The following is a 27,581-nucleotide window of genomic DNA, read 5'->3' on the forward strand; positions in this document are numbered from 1 at the left end:
CTGGCTCTCACCATGTGCCATTCATTTACTTCATTAATTCCAATATGTCTAATAGTGGTTTCACAGTTGTTATAACATTTAAAGGTAAAAGGAGCTACACATAAACTCCATACTCTAGTTGGTAAAGTTATAACAATTAAGGAACTTTTTATGGCCCAGAATATGGTCTGCCTTGGTGAATATTCCACTGGAGCTTGAGAATAATGTGTATTCATTTGTTATTTGGTGGAGTCTTCTATAAATATCTATTAGATCAAGTTGATTGATAGTATTTTTGAGGTCAATTCCATTCATATCGATTTTCTGCTTACTTAATCAGTTATTAAGTAACATCATTATGGTAATGATGTTTCCAACTGTAACAGTAGATTTATCTACTTTGCTTTTCAGCTCTAACCTCATTGCCTCCCTAAAGAAATATCTTAAAAAATGGATATGATATATGAAACATATCATATATGTTTTAAACCTTAGATATCAGGCAGTGTGGGGCAGTGTTTCATGAGAAAGGGAAATAAATGAGATGAGTCCTGCTGCTGCTCCAGCTTCCTACCTAGAAAGAAATTCAAAGCCATAGCCAGGGAGGGGGAACTCAGGTGTAATCAAACACAGAAATTAAAACATGATGCTTATCCAATGAATGTCAAAGGAAAGAAAAGCTATAAGAAGGAAGGAGTTAGAGCCAGTAGGCTGGGGTGGGGTCCAAGATTGACTATGGAGGAAATGAGCTTTTACTTGGGATTTGGTGGCCAATGTAAGAGAAGTAGAAATTGCTCATGGTGGTGATATTGGAAAGTATTATAAAAGTGGCATGGCCCAACCCTATTTCATTAAAAAAAAATAAAAGTTTGTGGAGGGGATTTGTAAAGAGAGCTTGGAAAAGCACTTTAGAATTGTTTGTGGAAATACATGAGTCAGTGTAATGTTTGGTTTTATTCCATAGGTTAGTGGCTTTTTTAATTTAAATGCAACCGGTAAACTCTTTTAAAAATAAGTTATTTCTCTTATATATATATATATATACATACATACATGTATATAAGCAACTGCTTTAGACACATGGGGGGAATGGGACACCAGAAGCCCAACCACACTCCTCTGATACCTGCTTAGAATTGCCAAGAGTTTTCAGAGAACAGTTAAACCACTCTTGAGGTTTTGAGAGCTTTCGATGGACAATAAGAGGATATAGTATGTGCGTAAGGGAGATTAATTAGCTGACAGTTGATTTGATTGGAAGGGAGATTGAAGGTAGGCAAGGAGACAGTTTAGAAGCTGCAGCATCAATTTAGGCAAAAAGGGAGAAAGGTGTGAGCTAGGGTGGTGGCAGTGAAGACAGAGAGAAGGGGAGTAACAGAAGTCACCGTCCAGCTCAGACAGTCAATGGAGGCAAAGTGGGCTGCTCCCATTGTTGGCATGCATCTTTGTAAGTCCCACAGTTGAGCAGTGGGAACCAAGCGAGTGCCTGGGCGTTGGTCTCTTCTGATATCTCTCCCCATTGTTAGATATGTGAGGAAATACAGGTAGGGGTGATATGCTGGATACTAAAAAAGGAAGAGAAAGAGCATTAAGTAGCTTTAAATGAACTAGGTAATTCATAGCCTCTATGTGTATCATCTTTTTGCCTTTTCATACTGCTCATGGGAGTTGGTGATTGACAGGGAAGCCTGGTCTGTGGCAGTCCATGGGATTGCAAAGAGTCGGACATGACTAAGTGACTGAACTGAACTGAAGTGTATCATTGATGGTGATATATCAATGATACACTTAGAGGCTATGATAATAATAATCTGTAATTGCATAATTCACCTGGGTTGAAATCTCTGTGATGCGCTTGGTATGACTTCGGGGCATGAAAGTTACTGTAAATGTCTTTCTTCTGTTAAGTGGGGACTCTAACAGTGCCTACTTTACAGGCTTCATTTCTGGTATTTGAAAGGAAAGCATTCAAATTGATGCAGGGGAGTTTCTCTGGCTGAGGTTTCATTAGTTATTATCGTTATTTAATTCTTAACTAATCATCACTTCTGTTTTCTTCAACATGTTGAGTTAGAAAGCTTTTAGCGTGTTTCTCTGTCTGGCTTTTTAATACCTCATAAATAATGTGGAATTATTGAGAAACAAAAGAAGGTGATTATGCAAATGCTTGAAATATTTAATAATACATTAAAGTAGTCTTGGGAAATGGGAGAAATAGCTTTATTGAAGTTATAGTAGCTTTTTGTAGAGGCAGAAGGTATTAAGGAGAAAAGAAATCATTTCAGGAAAAGAAAATTTAAAAAGCAGAATGCATTAGAAGCAAATGACCTAATAAATTCAATTAAGTAATGAATATTCAGATAGCTTTCATTTTTCTAAGATATAATGGCCAAGCCAAAGAGTTTAAAGAATGAGAGAAAAAGGATGATTGAGTCAACTCTAAAGTATTAGAAGCAAGCCTTTCAAAACTCCTAGTTATAAAGTAAAATAAAGTAAAAAAAAAAAAACAAACAAAAAAACTCCTAGTTGGACACATTAGGACAGACATTTTTATTTTAGGGCCAGGGTGTAATCGTTCAAGCAGTGAATATGTCTTCAGACACTTTCTCCCTGCCAGACTTCACCCCTATACTGCCTAACCATGAACTTCCCCAAGTCCAGGCAGTCTTAAATTCCTTAGGGATCTTAGAGAGTGCCCTGGGCATCATCTCTCTCCCTTTCATTTTCATTCCAATGATCTGTGCTTGTTAGTTTAATAAATTCTCTTCAATTAATGCTTCCTTGTGGATTAGAATCACTCAAATTCACATTAAGTACTGCTAAGTGAAAGTTTTATACTTGACTTCGAAATCCTTAACAACAGTGCAACAAAGATATTAAAGAAAGGCTTAACCCAAGGGCATGCAATTCAAAGTGGTGGCATTTCATATGTATAGTGGGCTTGCTGGATGAGAGAGTTTGTATCTCAAGCCTGAAGGTAATCCTTGAATTTTGCAAGTTAAAATTTTTTTTAAAGGGATGTAAAGAAATTTTCTGTGATATAACTCTTGTTTAATCAATGACACAACTTGAGATCTAATAATGTTTGTCCACTAGCAAGTCTGTTACATGACATCTGTATTGCACTGCTAAATATTTTGCTCAGTCATTCTGGGAAATGACATTTTGGGGTGCTGAATACATCTGCTTATATGTTGCTACAAGCCAAAGTGCTGTCTGTTACAAATAAACATCTCAACTGTTAAGGAGTTTGTTTAATATTTGCATGATCTAAGCTAGTTGGTTTTTTTTTTTCTCTCTGCTTTATGAACATTTGTTAAAATACCAAAATGGTTGAAATAATTTAGACAAAGGAAAATGAGCTTAAGTAAAATACTTATTAATCTATGTTGTCTGGAAAAATCCTTGGTAGGGAACATAGAACAAGTTTTTTAACTTTATTTGGATTTCAGTTATGCATGCCACTCATCTACCCTGTCACTGTATATAACTAGGAACAGGCTGTATATTCCATAGTGACACAGGTTGTAATTATTGGTTGTGATCTGTAATTCTCATTTAACCTAGGTTAAAATAGAACTGGAAATGTGTCCATTTTTCACCTATTGCACTCAATTCCAGTTTGAAATTTTTTGAAATACTGTAAATATGCATTATTATTACTGGCATGTCACAGCTAATATGACCATTACTGCTTCCAAGTAGATATGGTTGCTTTCCTCTTTGAGTTGTGCCCTGGGATCCTATCGTTGTAGTCAGGCACACGATATGTACAGCTTCCTAATTTTGCTCTGTTTGTACATCTTATAGAGCCTTTGGCATTTGAAAAATATAGAGCATCTAGGGGTAGGTTTAAGAAAATATTTGTCAAGGCTAACTGAATCTACCTTACCATATTTGACTCTTTGATAATTTTATAAATATTCAGCTCTCATTTCCACCTCTAGAGTTGTGCTAAATTGTTGTGCATTCCAAGTCTGTGGTCATTTTTGACTTGTGTTCAACAATGTGAATCAAATATTTGAGACTTGAAGAAGTGTGGTGGTTCAGCTCACTGCTGTGATAGTGCTATACCTAAACCATCTGAAGAGTGTACTTCTAAATTCCTCCAAGAAAGGAAATCTCACGTATTGGCCCAAATGTAACATTGTCCCCTAAAGATACCTTCTTTGTCTCCTATTCTTAGCTTCACTTCCTCTCTTCCATTGTGTTTTGGGCAGTTCATTCATTCGCTCCACAAATAACAGAACTTTTCATTCATGTCTTTCTCCCTCCAAGCCAAAAACATCATGGAGGATAACATAATTTGTCTTTGTTTAGCATCACATCATCTGTGAATATACATTGTTCAGTTCAGTTCAATTCAGTTCAGTCACTAGTCGTGTCCAACTCTGCGACCCCATGAATGGCAGCACGCCAGGCCTCCCTGTCCATCACCACCTCCCGGAGTTCACTCAAACTCATGTTCATCAAGTCGGTGATGCCATCCAGCCATCTCATCCACTGTCATCCCCTTCTCCTCCTACCCCCAATCCCTCCCAGCATCAGAGTCTTTTCCAATGAGTCAACTCTTCACATGAGGTAGCCAAAGTACTGGAGTTTCAGCTTTAGCATCGTTCCTTCCAAAGAACACCCAGGGCTGATCTCCTTCAGAATGGACTGGTTGGATCTCCTTGCAGTCCAAGGGACTCTCAGGAGTCTTCTCCAACACCACGGTTCAAAAGCATCAATTCTTCAGTGCTCAGCTTTCTTCACAGTCCAAGTCTCACATCCATACATGACCACAGGAAAAACCATAGCCTTGACTAGATGGACCTTTGAATGTCTCTGCTTTTGAATATACTATCTAGGTTGGTCATAACTTTTCTTCCAAGAAGTAAGCGACTTTTAATTTCATGGCTGCAGTCACCATCTGCAGTGATTTTGGAGCCCCCCAAAATAAAGTCTGACACTGTTTCCACTGTTTCCCCATCTATATTTCCCATGAAGTGATGGGACCAGATGCCATGATCTTCGTTTTCTGAGTGTTGAGCTTTAAGCCAACTTTTTCACTCTTCTCTTTCACTTTCATCAAGAGGCTCTTTAGTTCCTCCTCACTTTCTGCCATAAGGGTGGTGTCATCTGCATATCTGAGGTGATTGATATTTCTCCTGGCAATCTTGATTCCAGCTTGTGCTTCTTCCAGTCCAGCGTTTCTCATGATGTACTCTGCGTGTAAGTTAAATAAGTGGGTTGACAATATACAGCCTTGACATACTCCTTTCCCTATTTGAAACCAGTCTGTTGTTCCATGTCCAGTTCTAACTGTTGCTTCCTGGCCTGCATATAGGTTTCTCAAGAGGCAGGTCAGGTGGTCTGGTATTCCCATCTCTTTCAGAATTTTCCATAGTTTATCGTGATCCACACAGTCAAAGGCTTTGGCACAGTCAATAAAGCAGAAATAGATGTTTTTGTAGAGCTTTCTTGCTTTTTTGATGATCCAGTGGATGTTGACAATTTGATCTCTGGTTCCTCTGCCTTTTCTAAAACCAGCTTGAACATCTGGAAGTTCACAGTTCATGTATTGCTGAAGCCTGGCTTGGAGAATTTTGAACATTACTTACTAGTGTGTGAGATGAGTGCAATTGTGCGATAGTTTGAGCTTTCTTTGGCATTGCCTTTCTTTGGGATTGGAATGAAAACTGACCTTTTCCAGTCCTGTGGCCACTGCTGAGTTTTCCAAATTTGCTGGCATATTGAACAAATGTTCACAAAATGAATATTTTGATAAGCAGTTTTTAATAACTGTCACTTTTAGAACCTGAATTGAGTTTAAAATTATTCTAGAAAACAGATTTGTCTGTAGTATGACTGCTGGGACCTTTTAAAGTGGGGACAATACTGTGTTTTGTTTTGCTTAATTTACCTTGTGTCTACTGGTCTTTATCTTGGAAATATTTTAAAATAAAGATAAATTGCAATGATAACAGAAAGCATCAACTTCATTTTTAAAAAGTAAAATGCGTGTGTCTAGTCATAACTTGATTACTTAGGTAACTTTGTTTTGTCTTAGGGTGAACAAAATCACCTGTAATTATTTCTTCTTTGTTCAGATCACTTGCCTTTATCTTTCCATGTAGATCTGATATTAAAAGGTTATATTGTTTACATTCTCTCTCTCTTTCTAAAATTATAGAGAGTCAAAGAGTATTTGAGTTATACACATATACTGCCTAATATTGAAGAACAAAGCATTTTTTTCACCCTAGTTGCCACCCAAAGTAGGTAAATTACAATCAGCATCATCCTCTCAAAAGTCTGACCTCAAAATTTCTGAGAAATATGAATCCCTAGGAATTCTTTGATTTTGATCTTCCTTTCCTGTTTTTCATCCAAGGCCACTGGTCTTACATTCTAACAGGGAGATCGTGGAGTCCTACACTCTCAGGAGAAAAAGTACATTGAAAGTCAGCTAGTACAAATACTGGGTAACTGAATGCCTTTGGTAACACCCCTGTAAAGTCTTTGTCTAGCCTTTTCTTGGAAACCTCCAGTGACCCAGCACATCCTTCCCTGTGGTAGCAGATTCCATCTTTGTTGTCAGCGTTGAGTCTTTGTAGTGAGCTCTGGCTTCTCATGATTTCCACATATTTCTTCTATTTTACTCTTTGGATTCATAAAGAGCAAGTTGAACCCATCTCTCTTAGTCGATTTCAGTTCAGTTCAGTTCAGTTCAGTCACTCAGTCGTGTCCGACTCTTTGCGACCCCATGAATCGCAGCACGCCAGGCCTCCCTGTCTATCACTGTCTCCTGGAGTTCACTCATACTTGCATCCATCGAGTCCGTGATGCCATCCAGCCATCTTATCCTCTGTCGTCCCCTTCTCCGCCTACCCTCAATCCCTTCCAGCATCAAAGTCTTTTCCAATGAGTCAACTCTTTGCATGAGGTGGCCAAAGTACTGGAGTTTCAGCTTTAGCATCATTTCTTCCAAAAAAATCCCAGGGCTGATCTCCTTCAGAATGGCCTGGTTGGATCTCCTTGCAGTCCAAGGGACTCTCAAGAGTCTTCTCCAACACCACAATTCAAAAGCATCAATTCTTCAGTGCTCAGCCTTCTTCACAGTCCAACTCTCACATCCATACATGACCACAGGAAAAACCATAGCCTTGACTAGACAGACCTTAGTCAGCAAAGTAATGTCTCTGCTTTTGAATATACTATCTAGGTTGGTCATAACCTTTCTTCCAAGGAGTAAGTGTCTTTTAATTTCATGGCTGCAGTCACCATCTGCAGTGATTTTAGAGCCCCCCAAAATCAAGTCTGACACTGTTTCCACTGTTTCCCCATCTATTTCCCATGAAGTGATGGGACCGGATGCCATGATCTTCGTTTTCTGAATGTTGAGCTTTAGGCCAACTTTTTCAGTCTCCGCTTTCACTTTCATCAAGAGGCTTTTTAGTTCCTCTTCACTTTCTGCCATAAGGGTGGTGTCATCTGCATATCTGAGGTGATTGATATTTCTCCTGGCAATCTTGATTCCAGCTTGTGTTTCTTCCAGTCCAGCATTTCTCATGATGTACTCTGCATATAAGTTAAATAAGCAGGGTGATAGTATACAGCCTTGATATACTCCTTTTCCTATTTGGAACCAGTCTGTTGTTCCATGTCCAGTTCTAACTGTTGCTTCCTGACCTGCATACAGATTTCTAAAGAGGCAGGTCAGGTGGTCTGGTATTCCCATCTCTTTCAGAGTTTTCCACAGTTTATTGTGATCCACAGAGTCAAAGGCTTTGGCATAGTCAATAAAGCAGAAATAGATGTTTTTCTGGAACTCTCTTGCTTTTCCCATGATCCAGCGGATGTTGGCAATTTGGTCTCTGTTTCCTCTGCCTTTTCTAAAACCAGCCTGAACATCAGGAAGTTCACTGTTGACGTATCGCTGAAGCCTAGCTTGGAGAATTTTGAGCAGTACTTACTAGCGTGTGAGATGAGTGTAATTGTGCGGTAATTTGAGCATTCTTTGGCATTGCCTTTCTTCGGCATTGGAATGAAAACTGACCTTTTCCAGTCGTGTGGCCACTGCTGAGTTTTCCAAATTTGCTGGCATATTGAGTGTAGCACTTTCACAGCATCATCTTTCAGGATTTAAACTAGCTCAACTGGAATTCCATCACCTCCACTAGCTTTGTTCATAGTGATGCTTTCTAAGGCCCACTTGACTTCACATTCCAGCATGTCTGGCTCTAGATGAGTGATCACACCATCGTGATTATCCAGCTCGTGAAGATCTTTTTTGGACAGTTCATCTGTGTATTCTTGCCATCTCTTCTTAATATCTTCTGCTTCTGTTAGGTCCATACCATTTCTGTCCTTTATCGAGCCCATCTTTGCATGAAATGTTCCCTTGATATCTCTAATTTTCTTGAAGAGATCTCTAGTCTTTCCCATTCTGTTCTTTTCCTCTATTTCTTTGCATTGATTGCTGAAGAAGCCTTTCTTATCTCTTCTTGCGATTCTTTGGAACTCTGCATTCAGATGCTTATATCTTTCCTTTTCTCCTTTGCTTTTTGCTTCTCTTCTTTTCACAGCTGTTTGTAAGGCTTCCCCAGACAGCCATTTTCCTTTTTTGCATTTCTTTTCCACGGGTATGGTCTTGATCCCTATCTCCTGTACAATGTCACGAACCTCATTCCATAGTTCATCAGGCACTCTATCTATCAGATCTAGGCCCTTAAATCTATTTCTCACTTCCATTGTATAATCATAAGGGATTTGATATAGGTCATACCTGACTGGTCTAGCGGTTTCCCCTACTTTCTTCAGTTTAAGTCTGAATTTGGTAATAAGGAGTTCATGATCTGAGCCACAGTCAGCTCCTGGTCTGTTTAGGGTGCCAGAATAGAAATATCACAGACTTCATGGCTTTAGCAGCAGACATTTCTCACAGTTTTGGAGCTCGAGAACTCCAAGCTTACCAGGAGATCTGGTGTCTGATGAGTGCCTGCTTTCTGGTTTGTAGACAGCTGTCTTCTCATACATTTACAGGGTGGAGAGAGCAAGTTGGCACCCTGGCCTCTATATATAAGGGCACTAATCCCATCTGTAAAGGCTCTACCCTCGTGACCTAATGACCTCCCAAAGGCTCATACCTTTGGGATGGTATTCAAAGTGTGAAAACCATCACACTGGGGATTAGATGTCAACATATGGATTTGGGGGCAGAGGGGGGGACACAGACATTCAGACCACAATGCCATTTTATAAGGTAGAGCCCATGTGAGGGTGACACTCATGTTTCCTCTGTCTTTTTTTTCTCTTTGGCTAACCGCTCTTAGTTCCTCAGTGGTTCTCCGTGTGACCTGATTTCACATCTCCTCCCCATCCTTGTTACTCTGAATGGGTTTGTTTTGCTTGTCTCTGCAGCATCCAGCACTGCATGTGATAGTCCAGGTATGCTCTGATGAGCTGAGAGTAGGGTGTGTTTCACTTCCTTAATTCAGATATTATACTCACATTAGCACATCTAATGATGAAAAGAATTGACCAAGGACAGCAACTGGCCAAATGCAATGATTGCTCTCACTTGACCTGTTTTATTTCTTTTTTCTTTGATTTGTTTAGTCACTAGGTGATGTCTGACTCTTTTGCAACCCCATCCATGGACTGTAGCCCGCCAGGCTCCTCTGTCCATGGGATTTCCCAGGCAAGAATACTGGAGTGGGCTGCCATTTCCTTCACCAGGGGATCTTCCTGATCCAGAGATTGAACCTGTGTCTCCTGCATTGGCAGGTGGATTCTTTACTGCTGAACCACCAGGAAAGCCCATTTTACTTGTAGATGTCCTTAAATTTGTCAACTATGTGGGATACAATTTTGAAACTCTGGTAACTGGGGAAAAAACACAAACTTCATTTAGAAGCTTGGATCTTGGATCATACTTAATAGAGAATGGTCTTGAACCAGTTCATGAATCTTTCTATAGGAGCAGTTTTCTGGCATTTACCTTACAAGGTTATTGTGAGGACTAAATTAGTTGTAAAATGCATGCATGTAAAGTGTATTTAAAGTGTTTAAGCACATGGTGAGTGCTCAGTGTATGATAGTGATAATAATCTTTATGATTGTTACTCATTCCAGGAGTTCTGAGAAATGCTTATTTTGATACTGAACAAATAAGGAAGGGTCTGTGGCATCGTTATATTTTTAATATCATGTAACATATCTAATCTAGATCTACAAGAATAAAAGCTATGCATAAAAACCCACCAGTGAACATTTGTGCAAACTCCTTGACAGAACAAAATAGAGCAAAATTCTGACATTAGTTATTCATTTGTTTTGGAATCAGAGGACAGGTGATCTGTTACAAAGAATTTTACTTCTCATGTCTTTAATATTAAAAATAATTAGATTTTTACCAAAATAATTATTTCTTTTATACAAATCTAAGAATTGTTGCTTTCTGTTCTATTTTGGAGAGATTAAGAGTTTTTGAAAATATGGCCCCTTGTGTTCATTTTTTTTCCTTTAAAATATTTGTTTCTGCTGATGCATTTTAGTATGCCTGGTGTTTTCTAGGTTAAGATGTTGAAACAAGCCTCAAAGAATCTCTGCCAAAAAAGCTGGAGTCTCTCTCCTCCTTTAATTAGTTAGGGGGAACCACAGCTGGTAAATCTTTGAGGGAAGACTATTTTCAACTCTTTTAAAACTTTAATATTAGGAAAATAGAAAGACATTTGTGACATCTTAGAACCTAGTCAACAAGTTGAGGCTCTTGGGTCGATTACTCAGATGATGAGGTACAGCTTAGTAGTAATAATAGACTGACTCAACATCTATGGAGGCTAGAGACTGTCAGATACATTTTGGATAAATCATTCCTTTTTAGTGTCTCCCATTAAGAGGTCTACTTGGGTGATAAGGACACTTATTAAATACTTTATAAAGATGCTTTTTAAATTTGCTATTGAAAGAATATTCATAGCAGGAGCAATCTTTGATATGGCATATTTCAAGAGTAGCTAATTAATATGTTGTCTTTTTTTATAGCATCTGTTACACATACACACACACACACATCCTGCAACAGTATGTAAGAGCAACTTGCACTGGCTCACAAAAGCCTATTGTTAAATTTGTAGGAGTTTTGTACACTGCTTGATCTCAGACAGGAAGCTTGAAATTTGCCATGGTGGGAGTCATTACACCATGGAAATTGGTGAATGCTACAAATCAAAGCCTTTTTTTCCCCTCTCGTGGACAGCTGGTTGTTAAACACTTAGAAGCACAACTGTGTCCCAAACTATTTCCTTAAATAAAATAAAGGGCTGTTAGCATTAAAAATGGTTTTCATGTGAAAGTTTATATGAGCAAAAGAATAAGCTATTTTTTTGTGTGTGTTCTCAGGGATACGGAAAGACCGAAGAGGAGGCAGAATGTTGAAGCACAAGCGCCAGAGAGATGATGGGGAGGGCAGGAACGAAGCGGTGCCCTCCGGAGACATGAGAGCTGCCAACCTTTGGCCAAGCCCGATCATGATTAAACACACTAAGAAGAACAGCCCGGTGTTGTCCCTGACAGCTGACCAGATGATCAGTGCCTTGCTGGAGGCTGAGCCCCCCATAATCTATTCTGAGTATGACCCTACCAGACCTTTCAGTGAGGCTTCAATGATGGGTTTGCTGACCGGCCTTGCAGACAGGGAGCTGGTACACATGATCAACTGGGCAAAGAGGGTGCCAGGTAAGAAGACTAAGCTTGACTTTTATTTTGAAGAGCCATTAACTATTCATGAACAGGTTGCCATACGTATCATGGGAGAGATAGTGGGACACAATAGCTTGTTATCTAGTTGATTTTAAAGTTATATCAGAATTGATTAATTTTCAGTATCTATACACTCTTAATTCTCCTGGAAATTAGGAAATAGTGTTTTGAAATAAAAATCTAGATGATTAAAGTCTTTAATCTGACATTAGTTTTTTAACCCATCAATATTCACCCCCCAAATCTGGGGTGAACACTAGATAATAAATGCATTTAATATTATATGTTCACCGTGGCAGAAATTTTTAACACGAAATGATCTATGCCCTATAAATTTTTAATGTTGAGGACTTTTGTTCAAAACACCTAAATTGTGAGTCATCAATTTTACTTTACAAGATTTTATTTTCAGGTATTTATGAGCTAAAGAAATAATAAGTTTTTTTTTACTGACTGCCAAATATTCATTGAACCGTCTATTAACATTTTAGAAACAAGGTAGTGCAGTAGAAAAATCAACTAGATTCTCATCTCTGAGGGGAGCTTGTGGAGAGATACCAGTGGCTGAAGTTATACTTGATTCTTCAGCTGATATTCTCAGAACTGGTGTTCTTATAAAACATGACTGTTGCTCTATTGTTCAGGGGTAAGAGCTCTAGTTATTATGGAAACAAGACTAGAAAATGACCTCCTCCATACCCCATCATATCCATTCAGGAGCTAACATAGATGAATCAAGGCAAGAGGAAGTTAAATCTTCTTTTATGTGCTTATAGATCAAACAAGTAATGAATTTAGATAGTGACTATCTTGTGAGTTTTCTTTTAGTTCAGTTCAGTTCAGTTCAGTTCAGTCGCTCAGTTGTGCCCGACTCTTTGCGACCCCATGAATCGCAGCACGCCAGGCCTCCCTGTCCATCACCAACTCCCGGAGTTCACTCAAACTCATGTCATCGGGTCGGTGATGCCATCCAGCCATCTCATCCTCTGTCGTCCCCTTCTCCTCCTGCCCCCAATCCCTCCCAGCATCAGGGTCTTTTCCAGTGAGTCAACTCTTCGCACGAGGTGGCCAAAATATTGGAGTTTCAGCCTCAACATCAGTCCTTCCAGTGAATACCCAGGACTGATCTTCTTTAGGATGGACTGATTTCTTTTAGTAGATGAACTTATTATCTATGAAGCATGTGTTTTGTTTTTTATTAAACTAACTAAATAAGGAGTTTTGTACTTACATTTCAGAGATTATAGGCCAAGTGAATATATATCTGGCCTTAGATTTGCATTTATTAACATGTAAGCATGTCGTCCTTTGAATAAGGAACCAGCAATTTTGTGATCCAAACTGGATAGAAGGCATCTATTTAGGTGGCAGAGGTTGGGTTACATGGAAACATGGGGATTCACAGGCATATTTAGATTTTGAGTCAGTCCAACTGGCAAATAAAGACTCCCAGCCATATTTGGAATTAAGAGTTTTAATGAGCACTTCTCTACCTTAATATTCCTTTGTGAGGCAGATCCATGATAAGTAAATATTGGAATTTAAATGTAATGTAGTTATAGGTTTTCTGTTTATATTTATTATTGCTTTCATTTTGTAGAAAGGTACTTCAGGAGAAGAACACAGACAAACAAACAAGTAATGGTCATATCCCTGAGAGCCAACCCTTGAGTTGCTCTTAAGTTTTATTGTTGTATATAAGCCTGTATTTTTCCTAATGAGTTTTGGTAATGTTAGTTCCAGAGCACTGCTGAAGTCAAATATATATCTTTCATACTTAGCAGTAGATTTCCAACTTGACATTTTTATAAATTTAAAAATTTGAAGGACACTTGAAACAATGGGAATTAAGTTCAAATACAAAACCAGTGGGAGAAGGGCATGGTAACTCATGGTGGGTTACAGACCATGGGGTCGCAAAGAGTCAGACACGACTGAGTGACTAACACTCTCACTTTCACAGGTGATTATTGCCATGAATTCTTCACTCATTAGTAATGTGTATGCGTGCTGTCACTTCAGTCATGTCCGACTCTTTGCAACCCTATGGATGGTATCCCACCAGGCTCCTCTGTCCATGGGATTCTCCAGGCAAGAATACTGGAATGGGTTTCTATTCCCTTCTCTAGGGGATCTTCCCAACCCAGGGATTGAACCCGGGTCTCCCACATTGCAGGCAGATTCTTATACCATCTTAGAATCTTCTATATTTAGGAATAAAATGGAGATGGAAATCAAGGGAAGGAAAATATCATGTCCATGCTTAGCCATTCCACTGTTAAACCCCAGAACTAAACACATTTATGGTAATGAGAAGTACAGAAAAACCACTTTATAACTTGATTCGTTTAGGAGACCTGAACGTTTCCAAAGTCCTTGGGCCAAACTATGTCTTGTTATTTGATAATTAAAAAAAAAAGAACTATAAAGGCAAAAATGAAATTATATATATGCTATGGTGATAAGATGAAAAATCAGGGAAAAATAGTCTTCTGGAATCATCTTTGAAGATGATTGTCAAGTTTTTCAGAGAATTTGACAAAGTCACATTTTGAAAAGTTTTTTTTACATCCAGATACCATCTGTCATGAAAAAAAGAAAAACAACTCACACGAGAAATCTAATACTGCGTTTACATGATCATAGTTTGAGATTAACAATAATATTAATCTAATATAAATTTACCTTATATAGATATACTTTTTGCCTTAGTATAAAGAGTAGTAGGAAAGCCAGTTGTAGAGGTACCTGGAATTAACTATATGATAGCTGCATGGAACCTTTGGATATCCTCAGACGGCTATCAGTATAACAGAGATTGTTATAAAATTAAAAAATTTTCAGCATTAATTGAGTATAGTTGACAAATGTAATATTTAAAGTATATGTTACAGTCATTTGATAGACACTGTAAAAGAATTCCCTACATCTAGTTAACTAAATATCCATCACCTTTTTACTTTTTTCTTTCTCTAAGTTCTACTTTCTTAGCAAATCAATTACACAGTACAGTGTTTTATACTAGATCCTCAGGCTTTTTTCATCATATAGCTGAGAAGTTATACTCATCAGTCTTTCTCTATTTGTCCCATCCTCCAAACCCTGGCCACCACTTGTATACTCTCTTTCTATGAATTCGACTTTTGTTTTTAGATTCCATGTCTAAGTGATACCATGCAATATTTATCTTTTTCTGACTGGCTTATTTTTAATCATAATACCCTCAAGGTCTGTTTGTACTGTCACAAATTGAAGGATTTCTTTCTTTCTCGTGGCTGAATGGCATTCCATTATGTATATCGTTGTAGATACAGATTTATCAGACCTTTTTCCATTCATCTGTCGATGGTCACTTAGTTTGTTTCCGTATCTTGGATACATGAAACTACAAACATTTATTTTGATATTCTGTTTTCAAACCCTTTGGATGTATATTTAGAATTGGGATTGCTGGATCAGACGGTGGTTCTATTTTATTTTGGCAGGAGTAGGGATCTCTTTGCTGTTTTCCACAGTGGTTGCACCAGATTACAATCTCGCCAACAGTTGACAAGGATTCCCTCATCTCCAAATCCTTACCAACACTTATTTGCTGTCTGTTTGATGATAACCAGTGTAACAGGTATGAGGTGATATCTCGTTGTGATTTTGATTTTCATTTCCCTGATGATTGCTTGAGGACCTTTTCATGTATCCATTGGCAATTGTATATTTTCTTTGGAAAAAAGGTCTATTCAGTTCCTCTGCCCATTTTTTTAATCAGAGTGGGTTTTTCCTTTCTTTTACTATTGAGGTATATGTGTTCTTCATATACTTTGGATATTAACCTTTTGTCCAAAAACATGATGTGCAAATATTTTCTTCCATTTGGTAGGCTGCCTCTTTGTTTTGTTGGTGGTTTCCTTTGCTATACAACAACTTCTTAATTTGATGAAGTCTCACTTGTTTATTTTTGCTTTTGTTGTTTTGCAAATAGAGACAATTTGATTTCTTCCTTTTTTCAATTTGCATGTCATTTGTTTTTTCTTGCCTAATTACTATGTTAGGACTCCCAGTATGTACTATGTTAATCAGGAGTCTTGAGACTGGATACCTTTGTCTTGTTCCTGATTTGAGACGGAAAACTTGTTGTCTCTCACTGTTTGGCATGATGCTAGCTGTGGACTTTTTATATATGACTTTTATTATGTTGAGGTATGTTTCCTCTATACCCACTTTATTGAGAGTTTTTATTAGGAATGGATGTTGAATTTTGCCAGTGCTTTTTCTCTATTGTTGATATGGTCATATACTTTTTATTCTTCATTTTGTTTTTGTTCTATATTGATTGATTTGCAGATGTTGAACCGCCTTTATATCCCTGAAATAAGTCCCGCTTAAGGATGGTGTGTGATTCTTTTAATATGTTGTTGAATTTGGTTTGCTACTGTTTTGTTGAGATCTTTTGCATCTATGTGTATTGGGGATATTGGCCTGTAATTTTCTTTTCTTGTAATGTCCTTGTCTAGTTTTGGTATCAGGGTAATTTTGGCTTTATAAAATGATTTTGGGCATATTTTCTCGTCTTTCATTTTTTGAAAAAATTTGAGATTCTTCTTTAAGTGTTTGGTAGAATTCACCAGTGAAGCAATCTGAGCTTGTCTTTGTTGGTATGTTTTTGATTACTGACTCTGTCTCCTTACTAGTAATGGTCTGTTAGAATTTTCTGTTTTCATGATTCAGTCTTGGTAGCTTGTATGTTTCCAGAAATTTATCAGTTTTTTTCCTGTTTGTCCAGCTTGTTAACATATAATGATTCATAGTAGTTTCTTATGATCCTTTGTATTTGTGTTATATCAGTTATAATATTACCTTTCTTTTCTGACTTTATGTTTTTTTCTCTTGGTAAGTCTAGCTAAAAATGTGTCTGTTTTGTAAATGTTTAAAAGAAAATTGTCTCTTAGTTTCAGTGATCTATTCTGGTGTCTTTTTAATCTTGATTTCATATTTCCAACCTAATCTTTGTTATTTTCTTTCTTCTACTAACTTTTGACTTTGTTTTTCTTTTCTACTTCCTTGCAGTATTAAATTTATTGTTAATTTGAACACCATTTTTTCTTCAATGTAATGAGCACTTTTCTTTTTTTCCCAATGCAGCTGTAAGCTTCCTTGTTAGACTGCCCTTCTGCATTTTGTAAGTTTTGGTGTTTTATTTCAATTTTTATTTGTGTCCAAGTATTTTTTATTTCTTTTTTGATTTTTGTTTGACTCATCTGTGGTTCAGAAGCATGTTGCTTAATTTCCAAATATTTGTGAATTTTATAGTTTTCTTCTTGTACTTAATTTCTAGTTTCATACCATTGTGGTTGGGAAAGATACTTTATATTTCAGTTTTCTTAAATTTATTGTCCTGTTTTGTGGTCTAACATATGATTTATCCTGGAGAATGTTTCATGTGTGCTTGAGAAAAATGTTTTCTGCTGCTACCAAAAGTTCATCTGGTCTAACATGCAGTTTATACAGTTTAAGTCCAGTGTTTTCCTTATTGATTTTCTGTATGGGTGATCTATCCTTTGTTCAAAGTGGAGTACTGAAGCCCCCTACTGTTATTGTATTGCTGTCTACTTTCTTAAGGTCTGTTAATATTTGTTTTATGTGTTTAGGTGGTCCTATGTTGGTTGCATAAATATTTGAAAATATTATTATATATCATCTGATTGCATTAACCCCTTTGTCATTTTAAAATGATTTTTTGTCCCTCTTTAAAGTCTTTTGCTTGAATTCTGTTAATATTTGTCTGATAAAAGTATAGCTGTCCCACTTTCTTTTGGTTTCCACTTGTATGGCGTATCTTTTTCCCATCATTTCACTTTCAAGCTGCGTGTCCTTAAACCTGAAGAGAGTATCTTGTAAGTAGCATACAGTTGGATCTTGTATTATGATCCATTCAGCCTTTTGTCTGTCTTTTCACTGGAAAATGTAGTCCACTTACATTTAAATGAATCATTGACAGATATTTACTTATTACCACTTTGTTGATTTTTTTCTGACTGTTTTGTATTTCTCTGTTTCTTTTTTCTTCTTGTGCTCTTTTCCTTTGTGTCTTGGTGATGTTCTTTAATGGTGTGTTTAGGTTTCTTTCTTATGATCTTTTGTGTATTTAGTACAGGTTTTTGCTTTGTAGTTACCATGAAACTTATATAACAACTTATAAGCCTATTTTAAGTTGTTAACAACTTCTAAGCCTATTTTAAGTTGTTAACAACTTCTAAAGCTATATATTTTTACTTTTCTTCAGCTTTGTGGTTGATGTTGTAATTTATATCTTTTTTACCTTGTGTATTCATTAGCAAATTACTGTAGTTATAGTTTTTCTTTTTTACCATTTTTCATACTAGATTTAAAAGTTAGTAAATACCTACCATGGTTACAACATTGGAGTATTCTGAATTTAACTCTATATTTACCTTATTATTGAGATTTATATTTTCTTTTTTTAATTGAAGGATAATTAGTTGAAGGATTGTTGATTTACAATGTTTCCAGTGTAATGTGATTCAGTTGTGTATGTGCATCTATCTGTCTAATTGTCAGATTCTTTTCCATTATAGGGTATTATGTTGAATATAATTTCCTGTGCTATGCAGTAGGTCCTTGTTTATGTTTCTTAGATTTATACTTTGATATGTTTTCCTGTTACTGTTTAACATCTTTTCATTTAAACTTAAAGGCGTACCTTTAACGTTTCTTTATAGGCTAGTCTAGTGATGATGAGTCCCTTTGATTTTTGCTTACGTGGTAAACTCTTGATCTCTCCTTCAATACTGAAGGAAAACTTGGCTAGGTAGAGAATTCTTGGTTGGTGCTCTTTTTTTTTTTTTTTCAGTTCAGTTCAGTTCAGTCACTCAGTCGTGTCTGACTCTTTGCTACCCCATGAACCGCAGCATGCCAAGCCTCCCTGTCCATCACCAACTCCCATAGTTTACCCAAACTCATGTTCATTGAGTTGGTGATGCCATCCAACCATCTCATCCTCTGTCGTCCCCTTCTTCTCCTGCCCTCAATCTGTTTTTCCTTCAACACTCTGAATATATGATGCCCTGTAAAGTTTCTGTTGAAATATTGCTGATAGTCTTACCTATCTTGTATGTAACAACTTGTTTTTTCTCTTGGTTCTTTTAAGATTATCTCCTTGTTTTTAACTTTTGATACTTTAATTTTAATGTGTCATGCTGTGAGTCTCCTTGGGCTGATCTTATTTGAAACTCTTCAAGAAGCCCAGATCTGTTTATCTGTTTCTTTCTCCAGGTTAAGGAAATTTTCAATGATTATTTCTTTAGCTTTCTACTCTTTTCTCTTTCTACTCTCTCCTTTTTTTTCTGAGATCACTGTAATGTGAATGTTGGTTTACTTGATGTTGTCCTTATTTAAATTCCTTAAACCATCTTCACTCTTTTTCATGTCTTTTTTTTTTTTTTACTCTTCTGATTGGATGACTTCCACTACCCTATTTTTTAATTTGCTGATCCTTTCTTCTGTTTGATCTAGCTGATATTGAACCCTTCTATTGAATTTTTCACTGTAGTTATTAATAGTGTATTCTTTTGTACTGTGATTTCTGTTTTGTACTTATATTTTCTGTGTCTTTGTTGAATTTCTCATTTTGTTCTTGCCTTGTTCTTCTGATCTTGGTACGCATCTTTGTGATCCTAACTTTCAACTCTTTATTAGGTAAATCACTTATCTCCATTTCGTTAAAGTCTATTTCTGAGATTTTATCTTGTTCTTTTGCTTGGAACATGTTCCTCTGATTTTTCATTTTCCTTGACTCCCTTCATTGGTTTCTTTGCCTTAGATAAAACGATTACCTCTCCCAGTCTTAACAGAGTGATCTCATGTTGGAGATGAACCTTACTGATCAGCCCAGCCTGAGCTCTTGGTTGTCTCTCAGACATTTGTGATTTTCCAAGGTGACTTCTTTGTTTTTAGAAGCTCCCAGTACTTGAGGGATGGGGGGACTGGTGGGCTGCCGTCTATGGGGCCACACAGAGTCGAACACAACTGAAGTGACTTAGCAGCAGCAGCAGTAGTTGAGAGTATGCCAAGACCTGTCAGTATCTGAAAGGGAAAGATTTCAGTGAGCATGTAGATACAAACTGATTAGAATTGGACCTTCAGGTACCAGCTTTTAATGTATACAAATAGATCTCTTTTAGGGGAAGACTGAGTGATGGGATTTTGTTTGCTTCTTCTGTGCTGAGCCTTGAAAGCATAACCTCTTAAGAACCCTTTGTTTGTTTGTTAAATACCTGTGGGGCTGATAAGTGCAAGCTCTGCTGGACACTAGAGCCAGATGATAAAGTTATGTTTTCCTTAGGTGGCAGCTGCAAAACCTAGGGTACCAAGTATATGTACAAGCTCTTTCCAAAGAGATTTTAGTGACTTGGAACAGGTTACAAGGAGAATGTAGAGATGGTATGTAATGCTTTCCCAATTTCCAGGGGAGAATCAGTCGTTCTCTAGATGGTACTAAATTAGAAACCTAACTCTCAGATAACATCTTTTAAAGTATGCAAATGGGCCTTTTTCAGGAAAAACTCGGAGATGAATGTATCTGTTTGCTTCTTTTGTACTGGACCCTGAGACGATTGTGAGTCCTAGTGAGCCCACTAAGAACAATTTGTTTGCTTTAGTATTGTGAGTATGGTAGATATAAGCCCTGTTGGCTTTCAGAGCAGTGTGTTTAGGGGGCATATCCCTGGGGTGCTAGATATTAGGACCAACCCTTCCCTCCTCAGGGAGAAGCTAGGAGTTGTGAGTTCCCTCCTGATTGTACAGTGCTGTACAAGGTTTGAGCGTGTTTATGGTAAGAGTATGTCTCAGTCTTTCCTACCCATTTCAACGTGAGTATTTTTTCATTTGCCCAAAGTGAAGGAATCACTCAACTAGTTTCTGGATTTCTTTTAGTGGAAATCTCTCTGCATGTAGTGGAGATATGTCCATGGGAGGTTATGAGTTCAGGGGTCTCCTACATCGCCATCTTGGACCATAACCCCAGTTGACCTCATTTTGCATGATGAATTTTGATTAAAAAAACAGTCAATTCATTGGACTATTTTATTCTAGAAGTGTATTTAGTAATCAAATATTGCCCGAATTTTCAAATATTGGTGATTTTAAGTTGAATTTCCCTTCATCTTAATATCTAGGGCATATTTTTGACTTGTAATGTCTCTCTACTCAGACTCAAGATATGAAGAGCATTATGATAAAATACATCATACAAGAACAATAATAAAATTCCTATCTGTAAAGTACTTATAGTTAACCTAGCTAAAGATCACATCATGACATTAATTTTTTTCCTTTCTGCAATTTAAAAAAGCAGCAGCAAGGAGAATGATAAAAACCTACCTACCACCCCCACTCCAACAAGTTATGTTTTTTAATAACACGTTACATACCTGCTTTTTGCTGTCTAAGTATAGAGAAGGATTTTTCTCTTTATTGTTTCCACTGAATTTGTTAATCTTTAAGAAGCACTTGGGTTTCCCAGGTGGTGCTAGTGGTAAAGAACACATGTGCAAGGCAAGAAACATAATAAGATGCAGGTTCAATCTCAAGTCGGAAAGATCCCCTGGAGGAGGGCATGGCAGCCCACTCCAATATTATTTCCTGGAGAACCCCATGGACAGAGGAGCCTGGCAGAGTGCACTCCACAGGGTCTCAAAGAGTTGGACACGACTGAAGCAACTTTGCGTATATGCACACAAGAAGAACTTTACATAATCTATCTGTGGATGGAGAATTAGTTTTAAGAGATTGTTAAATCTCAATTTATTATTATCATATACATGGTGAAATGTCAGCAAATGCAACATCATTATCTGAAGGTCAGAAAGGAAAAGAAATATGACTGCAAAGTTGTTATGGTTTTAATTTCTGCATCACACTCATTTGCATCTTTCACTGGCTGATGCTTAGTTTCAGTGTGAATCAAGTACATTTGATTTTTACCCCCAGAAGCTTGACTTGCATCATGAAACCATTAATTTGACTTATAAAAAATTATACATTTTCCAAATTCACTATAATTTTGAATACCTGAAGGGTAATTTCATGCTTCATGTTTATGTTCTAGTTCTGTCTAGTGGATATTTGGACAAATATCTAGCCCTGGGCTCTACACTGCCTTTTAAAGGCTGATAAGTAGAAGTCTGATAGTCTCACTGACCCACAGGGACATCTGGGAGGGTTATGAGGATGCTGAAGCTGCTGGCCCGGGAAGAATAATACAAAGGACATACGTCGACATTTGAGCTCAATTTCATGGGAAACATACTACATTACCCACTTCTTTCTTTCAGTGGCAAACTAGATAACTTTTCTCCTTCTCCTTTCCTGCCCATAGCCCTCTCTACTCAATAACTAGAGAGTCCTCACTTCCTTCTGAGCCCTGACTCCCCATCATTTGACTGCTTTCCTTTCTTCTTCTGTTTGGTCCCAGGAGGAGAGGAGAGCTTCACTTTTTCTGGGTACACCCCCCATCAGCCCCAACCATAGGTTTGTCAGGAGCTTCTTATATTGTCTCTGAGGGTGCAGGTTTGTCTTAGCTGTTCCAGGGCTCAAGGCTGTGTCTGCCCCTGTATTTACTAGGGGTCTAGTAATTAGCTTCCTGGACTGTAACTCATCCTCCTCACTCAAATTAGAAATGAACTGAGCTCAGGACATTCTTATTAATGAATTAATAAATGAATGAATGAATGATGCTCTTTGAAACCCCTGATTTTTAAGAAATCTCTGAGCCCTGTTAGAACTCAGTTTTTCCACAAAGTCGATGCGATTTTTAAGGTAAGGGCGTTACTCTTTTTTTCCTTCCTTCAGAAACTATCCGCTGTTCTGACAGTCCTCTCGCAGCTGCCTTCATGAGTCTCATTCCTAACCCTTCTTTTTAAAAAAATTAATTAATTTATTTTAATTGGAGGCTAATTACTTTACAATATTGTAGTGATTTTTGCCATACATGGACATGAGCCAGCCATGGGTGTACATGAGGGCCAGAAGCAGTATCCACAGGTGTGGACAGAGCTTGGTTTGAGGACTTTTAACAGGCTTCCTTGGCCAGTAGCAAGGTAGTTTCACTTCATGAGAGTGTAATTTAAACCTTAAAATGGGTATGGCCAAGAGGAGAGCACAATACCTCAGTCTGGAAATTGGGAGTATCTTTAAGGGACACGTTTCTATTCTGGGAGGTGGATTCCAGGGACTTGGCAGTCCTACCCTGTATTCTGATTCCCAACCTGTAATCAGACCAGTGGACCTACTCTAAAGCTGTCCTAGTTTTCCGGCCTGTTTTAGCGTGGCGCAGTGATGAATGATACCTTGGAAGTGACTTGGAAGCATAGGTGATGTCCCAGAGAGGCAACAGATACTTATGTTTAAGGGTAAGATTTGTGGTTTAGGTTTTGCAGCCTTTCTATAATAAGAGCCTTAGGACTTGGGTTAGAACCCCCCACATGAATGGTGGCAGCCCCCTGGGAGCTTTCATTGGAGTGTTCCATTTCCAAGTCAGTCTTACCCAGGTTTTCACTGCTCCTCTGGAAGCTCTGGTTGAAATCCAAGGAAAGCAGCTACTTCATTTTTTTCTTTCGCTTGAAACTTTGAAACCCCATAGAAGCTTGATGGTCCAGATGCAGTTAAACCTTTAAAATCCTTTTCTCATCTTGAGAGTATTTGGAAAAAATGCTCCATCTGGGCTTCTTTGCCCTGCCCTCCTCAGGGTTCTGTTCCATTGAGTCTGGGCTGGGGCCCCTGGGTTCTCAAGCCACCCCGTGGGGAACTGCTGGCCTTTGGCTCTGCTACTTCTGGGGGAAATTTGACGTGGAGAATGTCAGGGGTTTTTGTATCTATGGTTGGGAAGATTCCCTGGAGAAGAGAATGGCTATGCACTCCAGTATTCTTGCCTGGAGAATTCCCTAAGAGTCGGACATGACTGAAGTGACTTAGCACACACACACATACACACATATATATGTGCTAAATAGATGTAATGCTGTTGAAATGTGTTGAAACAGGTGGAATTGTATCCCCCCAAAATATGTGTGGAAATTCTAACCCCTTTATCTCAGAATGTGCTCATATTTGGAAATAGGGTCTTATAGGGTAGATAAAGTTCAAGTGAATTCATTAGAGTGAGCCTAAATACTTTTTTTTAATCATTACCATCTTTCTAAATTCCATATATATGTGTTAGTATACTGTATTGGTGTTTTTCTTTCTGGCTTACTTCACTCTGTATAATCGGCTCCAGTTCCATCCACCTCATTAGAACTGATTCAAATGAATTCTTTTTAATGGCTGAGTAATACTCCATTGTGTATATGTACCACAGCTTTCTTATCTATTCATCTCCTGATGGACATCTAGGTTGCTTCCATGTCCTGGCTATTATAAACCGTGCTGCGATGAACATTGGGGTACACGTGTCTCTTTCAATTCTGGTTTCCTCGGTGTGTATGCCCAGCAGTGGGATTGCTGGGTCACAAGGCAATTCTACTTCCAGTTTTTTAAGGAATCTCCACACTGTTCTCCATAATGGCTGTACTAGTTTGCATTCCCAGCAACAGTGTAAGAGGGTTCCCTTTTCTCCACATCCTCTCCAGCATTTATTGCTTGTAGACTTTTGGATCGCAGTCATTCTGACTGGTGTGAAATGATACCTCATTGTGGTTTTAATTTGCATTTCTCTGATAATGAGTGATGTTGAGCATCTTTTCATGTGTTTGTTAGCCATCTGTATGTCTTCTTTGGAGAAATGTCTATCTAGTTATTTGACCCATTTTTTGATTGGGTCGTTTATTTTTCTGGAATTGAGCTGCAGGAGTTGCTTGTATATTTTTGAGATTAGTTGTTTGTCAGTTGCTTCATTTGCTATTATTTTCTCCCATTCCAAAGGCTGTCTTTTCACCTTGCTTATAGTTTTCTTTGTTGTGCAGAAGCTTTTAATTTTAATTAGATCCCATTTGTTTATTTTGCTTTTATTTTCAGTATTCTGGGAGGTGGGTCATAGAGGATCCTGCTGTGATTTATGTCGGAGAGTGTTTTGCCTATGTTCTCCTCTAGGAGTTTTATAGTTTCTGGTCTTACATTTAGATCTTTAATCCATTTTGAGTTTATTTTTGTGTATGGTGTTAGAGAGTGTTCTAGTTTCATTCTTTTACAAGTGGTTGACCAGAAATAGGGTCTTATAGGGTAGATAAAGTTCAAGTGAGTTCATTAGAGTGAGCCTGAATATTTTTAAAAAGAGGAAACTTGGGAGAGAGACACACAGAGCAGGAAGGTGATGTGAAGACTCACAGAAAAAGATGGCTTTGTAATCGAGTGATGCATCTCCCGGCTAAGGAAAACCACACTGTCCGTAAACACCAAAGGCAGGTGAGGTCAGAAAGGACCCTCCTTTAGAGCCCTCCAAGAGAGCAGGGCCCTGTCACCTTGATTTTAGACTCATTTCTGTTGTTATTTTATAGTTTGTATGAAAGTCCTAGCAACCGATTTCCAAGTGTTTATTTATTCTTGGCTGTGCTGGGTCTTCATTGCTCTGTGGGCCTTTTCTCTAGCTGTGGCAAGCGGGAGCTACTCTCTACTTGCCATCCACAGGCTTCTCATTATGGTGGCTCCTCTTGTTAGGGAACAAGGACCCCAGGGCGAGTGGACTTCAGTAGCTGTGGCTCCTGGACTCTAGAGCACAGGCTCAGTAGCTGCAGTACGGGGGCTTAGTCGCTCCTTGGCATGTGGGCTCTTTCCAGACCAAGGATGGAACCCATGTCTCCTATATAGGCCGGTGGATTCTTTACCACTGAGCTACTAGGGAAGCCCACCAACAGATATAAAAATAAAAAAGGCTGACTTTTAAGGCAAAAGAAAGAAGGAGTTTTTGATTTAAAAGGATGTTGGGCTCATCTGATGGAGGCTTGGCTAATCATTTACTCTGTAGATTCTCTCCTTTGCTTGTCCAAGTGGTTCCCTGAACTTCTGACTTTGAAGTTGGTTTAGAGCTTCAACAGTTCTGTTCACCTTCATGGCAAATGCCTGGTAAAAATTTTTGACCAACAAAAGAATGTTTTCATCTGGTCCTTTGGTAGTTTCCTTTTTACATTTATGTCTTTGATCCATTTGAATTCGTCCTGGTTTACACTGTGAGGTGCGCTCCAACATTTTTCTACACGTGGCTGCACAGCTGTTTCGGTTCCATTCATTGAACCACCTCCTACAGAAGTATTGTTAAGACTTCTTTTCTTGACCTTTCAAGTTTACTGTTTGTTAAGAGCTTTTATTATTTTTCTAAGCACTTTTAAAGGAGAGTGATAGATATGACCCCTTAGTTTACGTTTCATTGTTTTCCCCCCAATTCTGAAATAAAAAAAACAAAGGACTTATTCACAAGTTATAAATTTTGCTTAATTTATATTAGCTGAATACATAATATGATTTGTATATCTTGTGCTGATATATTTTGTAACATTACCCTGATTTTATAAATAAGGAGGAAAAGTTCATGAGAAAAGATTTAGAAAAGATTACTGCTGATAAGAGGTAATCAATAGAATTACCATTTAATATTCACAGGACAGAAAAATTGTTCCCAGGGGAGAAAAAGAAGGCTGCACCAAGTTTCCCTTCTCTCTGGGGAAGATATTCCCCAGATTCTTCAGTACTGGGCCCTGAGCACTTTGCTGCCTTTAACCAACTTGAAAAGCTAGTCTCCTCAGAACCTCAGCTATTAATTTTTAGGCTCATGATTCCAGATTTCTTTCCGGAGGTCCCAACACCTAAATATTCAGTTCCCACTTTCAAATGCCCACATTACTACCCATATATCTAAAATCAAACTAGTCATTTTCTCTTTCTGCCCTTATAACAAACTCGTTTGTTTCTCTTAATCCTCCCCATTTCTGCCAGGGGCTCCAGCCTTCTTCTCCATCTAACTTCGCAATCCTCTTTGTGTCTGGCACTTCTTCACTGTGGATTGTCACTTCTTCACCCTCAGCATCTCTGGATTTTGGCTGTTTTCATTCCACTGTCATCGCCCTGGGCCGCATCCCCATTGTTTTGCAAGCCCCAGTCACTCTCATATCCTCCTAGCTGGTCTGTTTTTGATTCCAACTTCTCCTCCCTTCAATTCCTCCTGCTCGTCCCTGCCAGAGTAATTTCTATAAATCATCATTTCAGAATGCTTCACTCCCCGCGTTAGTTTCACAATGGCTGCCGTAAGGATGTTTCACAAACTGGATGGCTTAAAATGCGAGAAATCGATCCTCGCACAGTTCTAGAGGCCGCATGTCTGAAATCAACATGTTAACAGTGTTGTGCTCTCTCTGAAGGTGGGGCAGCACTTTCCTGGCATCTTCTTGGCTTCTAGAGGCTTCCGGCAACCCTTGGCATCCCTTTGTTTACAGTACTTCTCTGCAATCTCTGTCCCTTGGTTGTTACAAGATGTTCTCGTGTGTCTGTATCCAAGCTTCCCTCTTTTTATAAGGACACCTGGGCCCACCCTAATCCAGTGTGATCTCATCCTACTTGATTAAATCTGAAAAGACTATTTTTGAATAAGATCACATTCATAGGTTCTGGGTGAACATGTATTTCAGGGGAGACAACTATTCAATTAAAAATTTGGCGATAGACTCGACTATCTAACTTAATAATGGCTTTAACAGAAAAGTGATGGTGTCCCTTGAAATTTAAAATGCAGAATTAGACTATGCCTCATGGCACCGAATCCCAGGTTAATCTTTCATGGAGCCCTGGGAAGACCCACTGGCTCTTTCTCATCGTGTTTGATTTCTACTTTCCAACCCGATCCCCCTGGCTCACAC

The 27,581-nt window shown here is 38.2% G+C and overlaps 1 protein-coding gene across 2 annotated transcripts in view; it reads left to right on the top strand.

Moving 5' to 3' along the window:
• The window catches only part of ESR1 (estrogen receptor 1), a 275,093-nt gene that overhangs the window by 118,440 nt on the left and 129,072 nt on the right, over window positions 1-27,581 (top strand). For both annotated transcript variants that reach the window (XM_068985148.1, XM_068985147.1), the window contains exon 4: window positions 11,368-11,703. In XM_068985148.1, coding sequence (XP_068841249.1) covers window positions 11,368-11,703 — 336 coding nt within the window. The remainder of the gene's footprint in view (window positions 1-11,367; window positions 11,704-27,581) is intronic.

The sequence above is a fragment of the Capricornis sumatraensis genome, chromosome 13 (assembly GCF_032405125.1).
Source record: "Capricornis sumatraensis isolate serow.1 chromosome 13, serow.2, whole genome shotgun sequence".
Classification (NCBI taxonomy): Eukaryota; Metazoa; Chordata; class Mammalia; order Artiodactyla; family Bovidae; genus Capricornis; species Capricornis sumatraensis.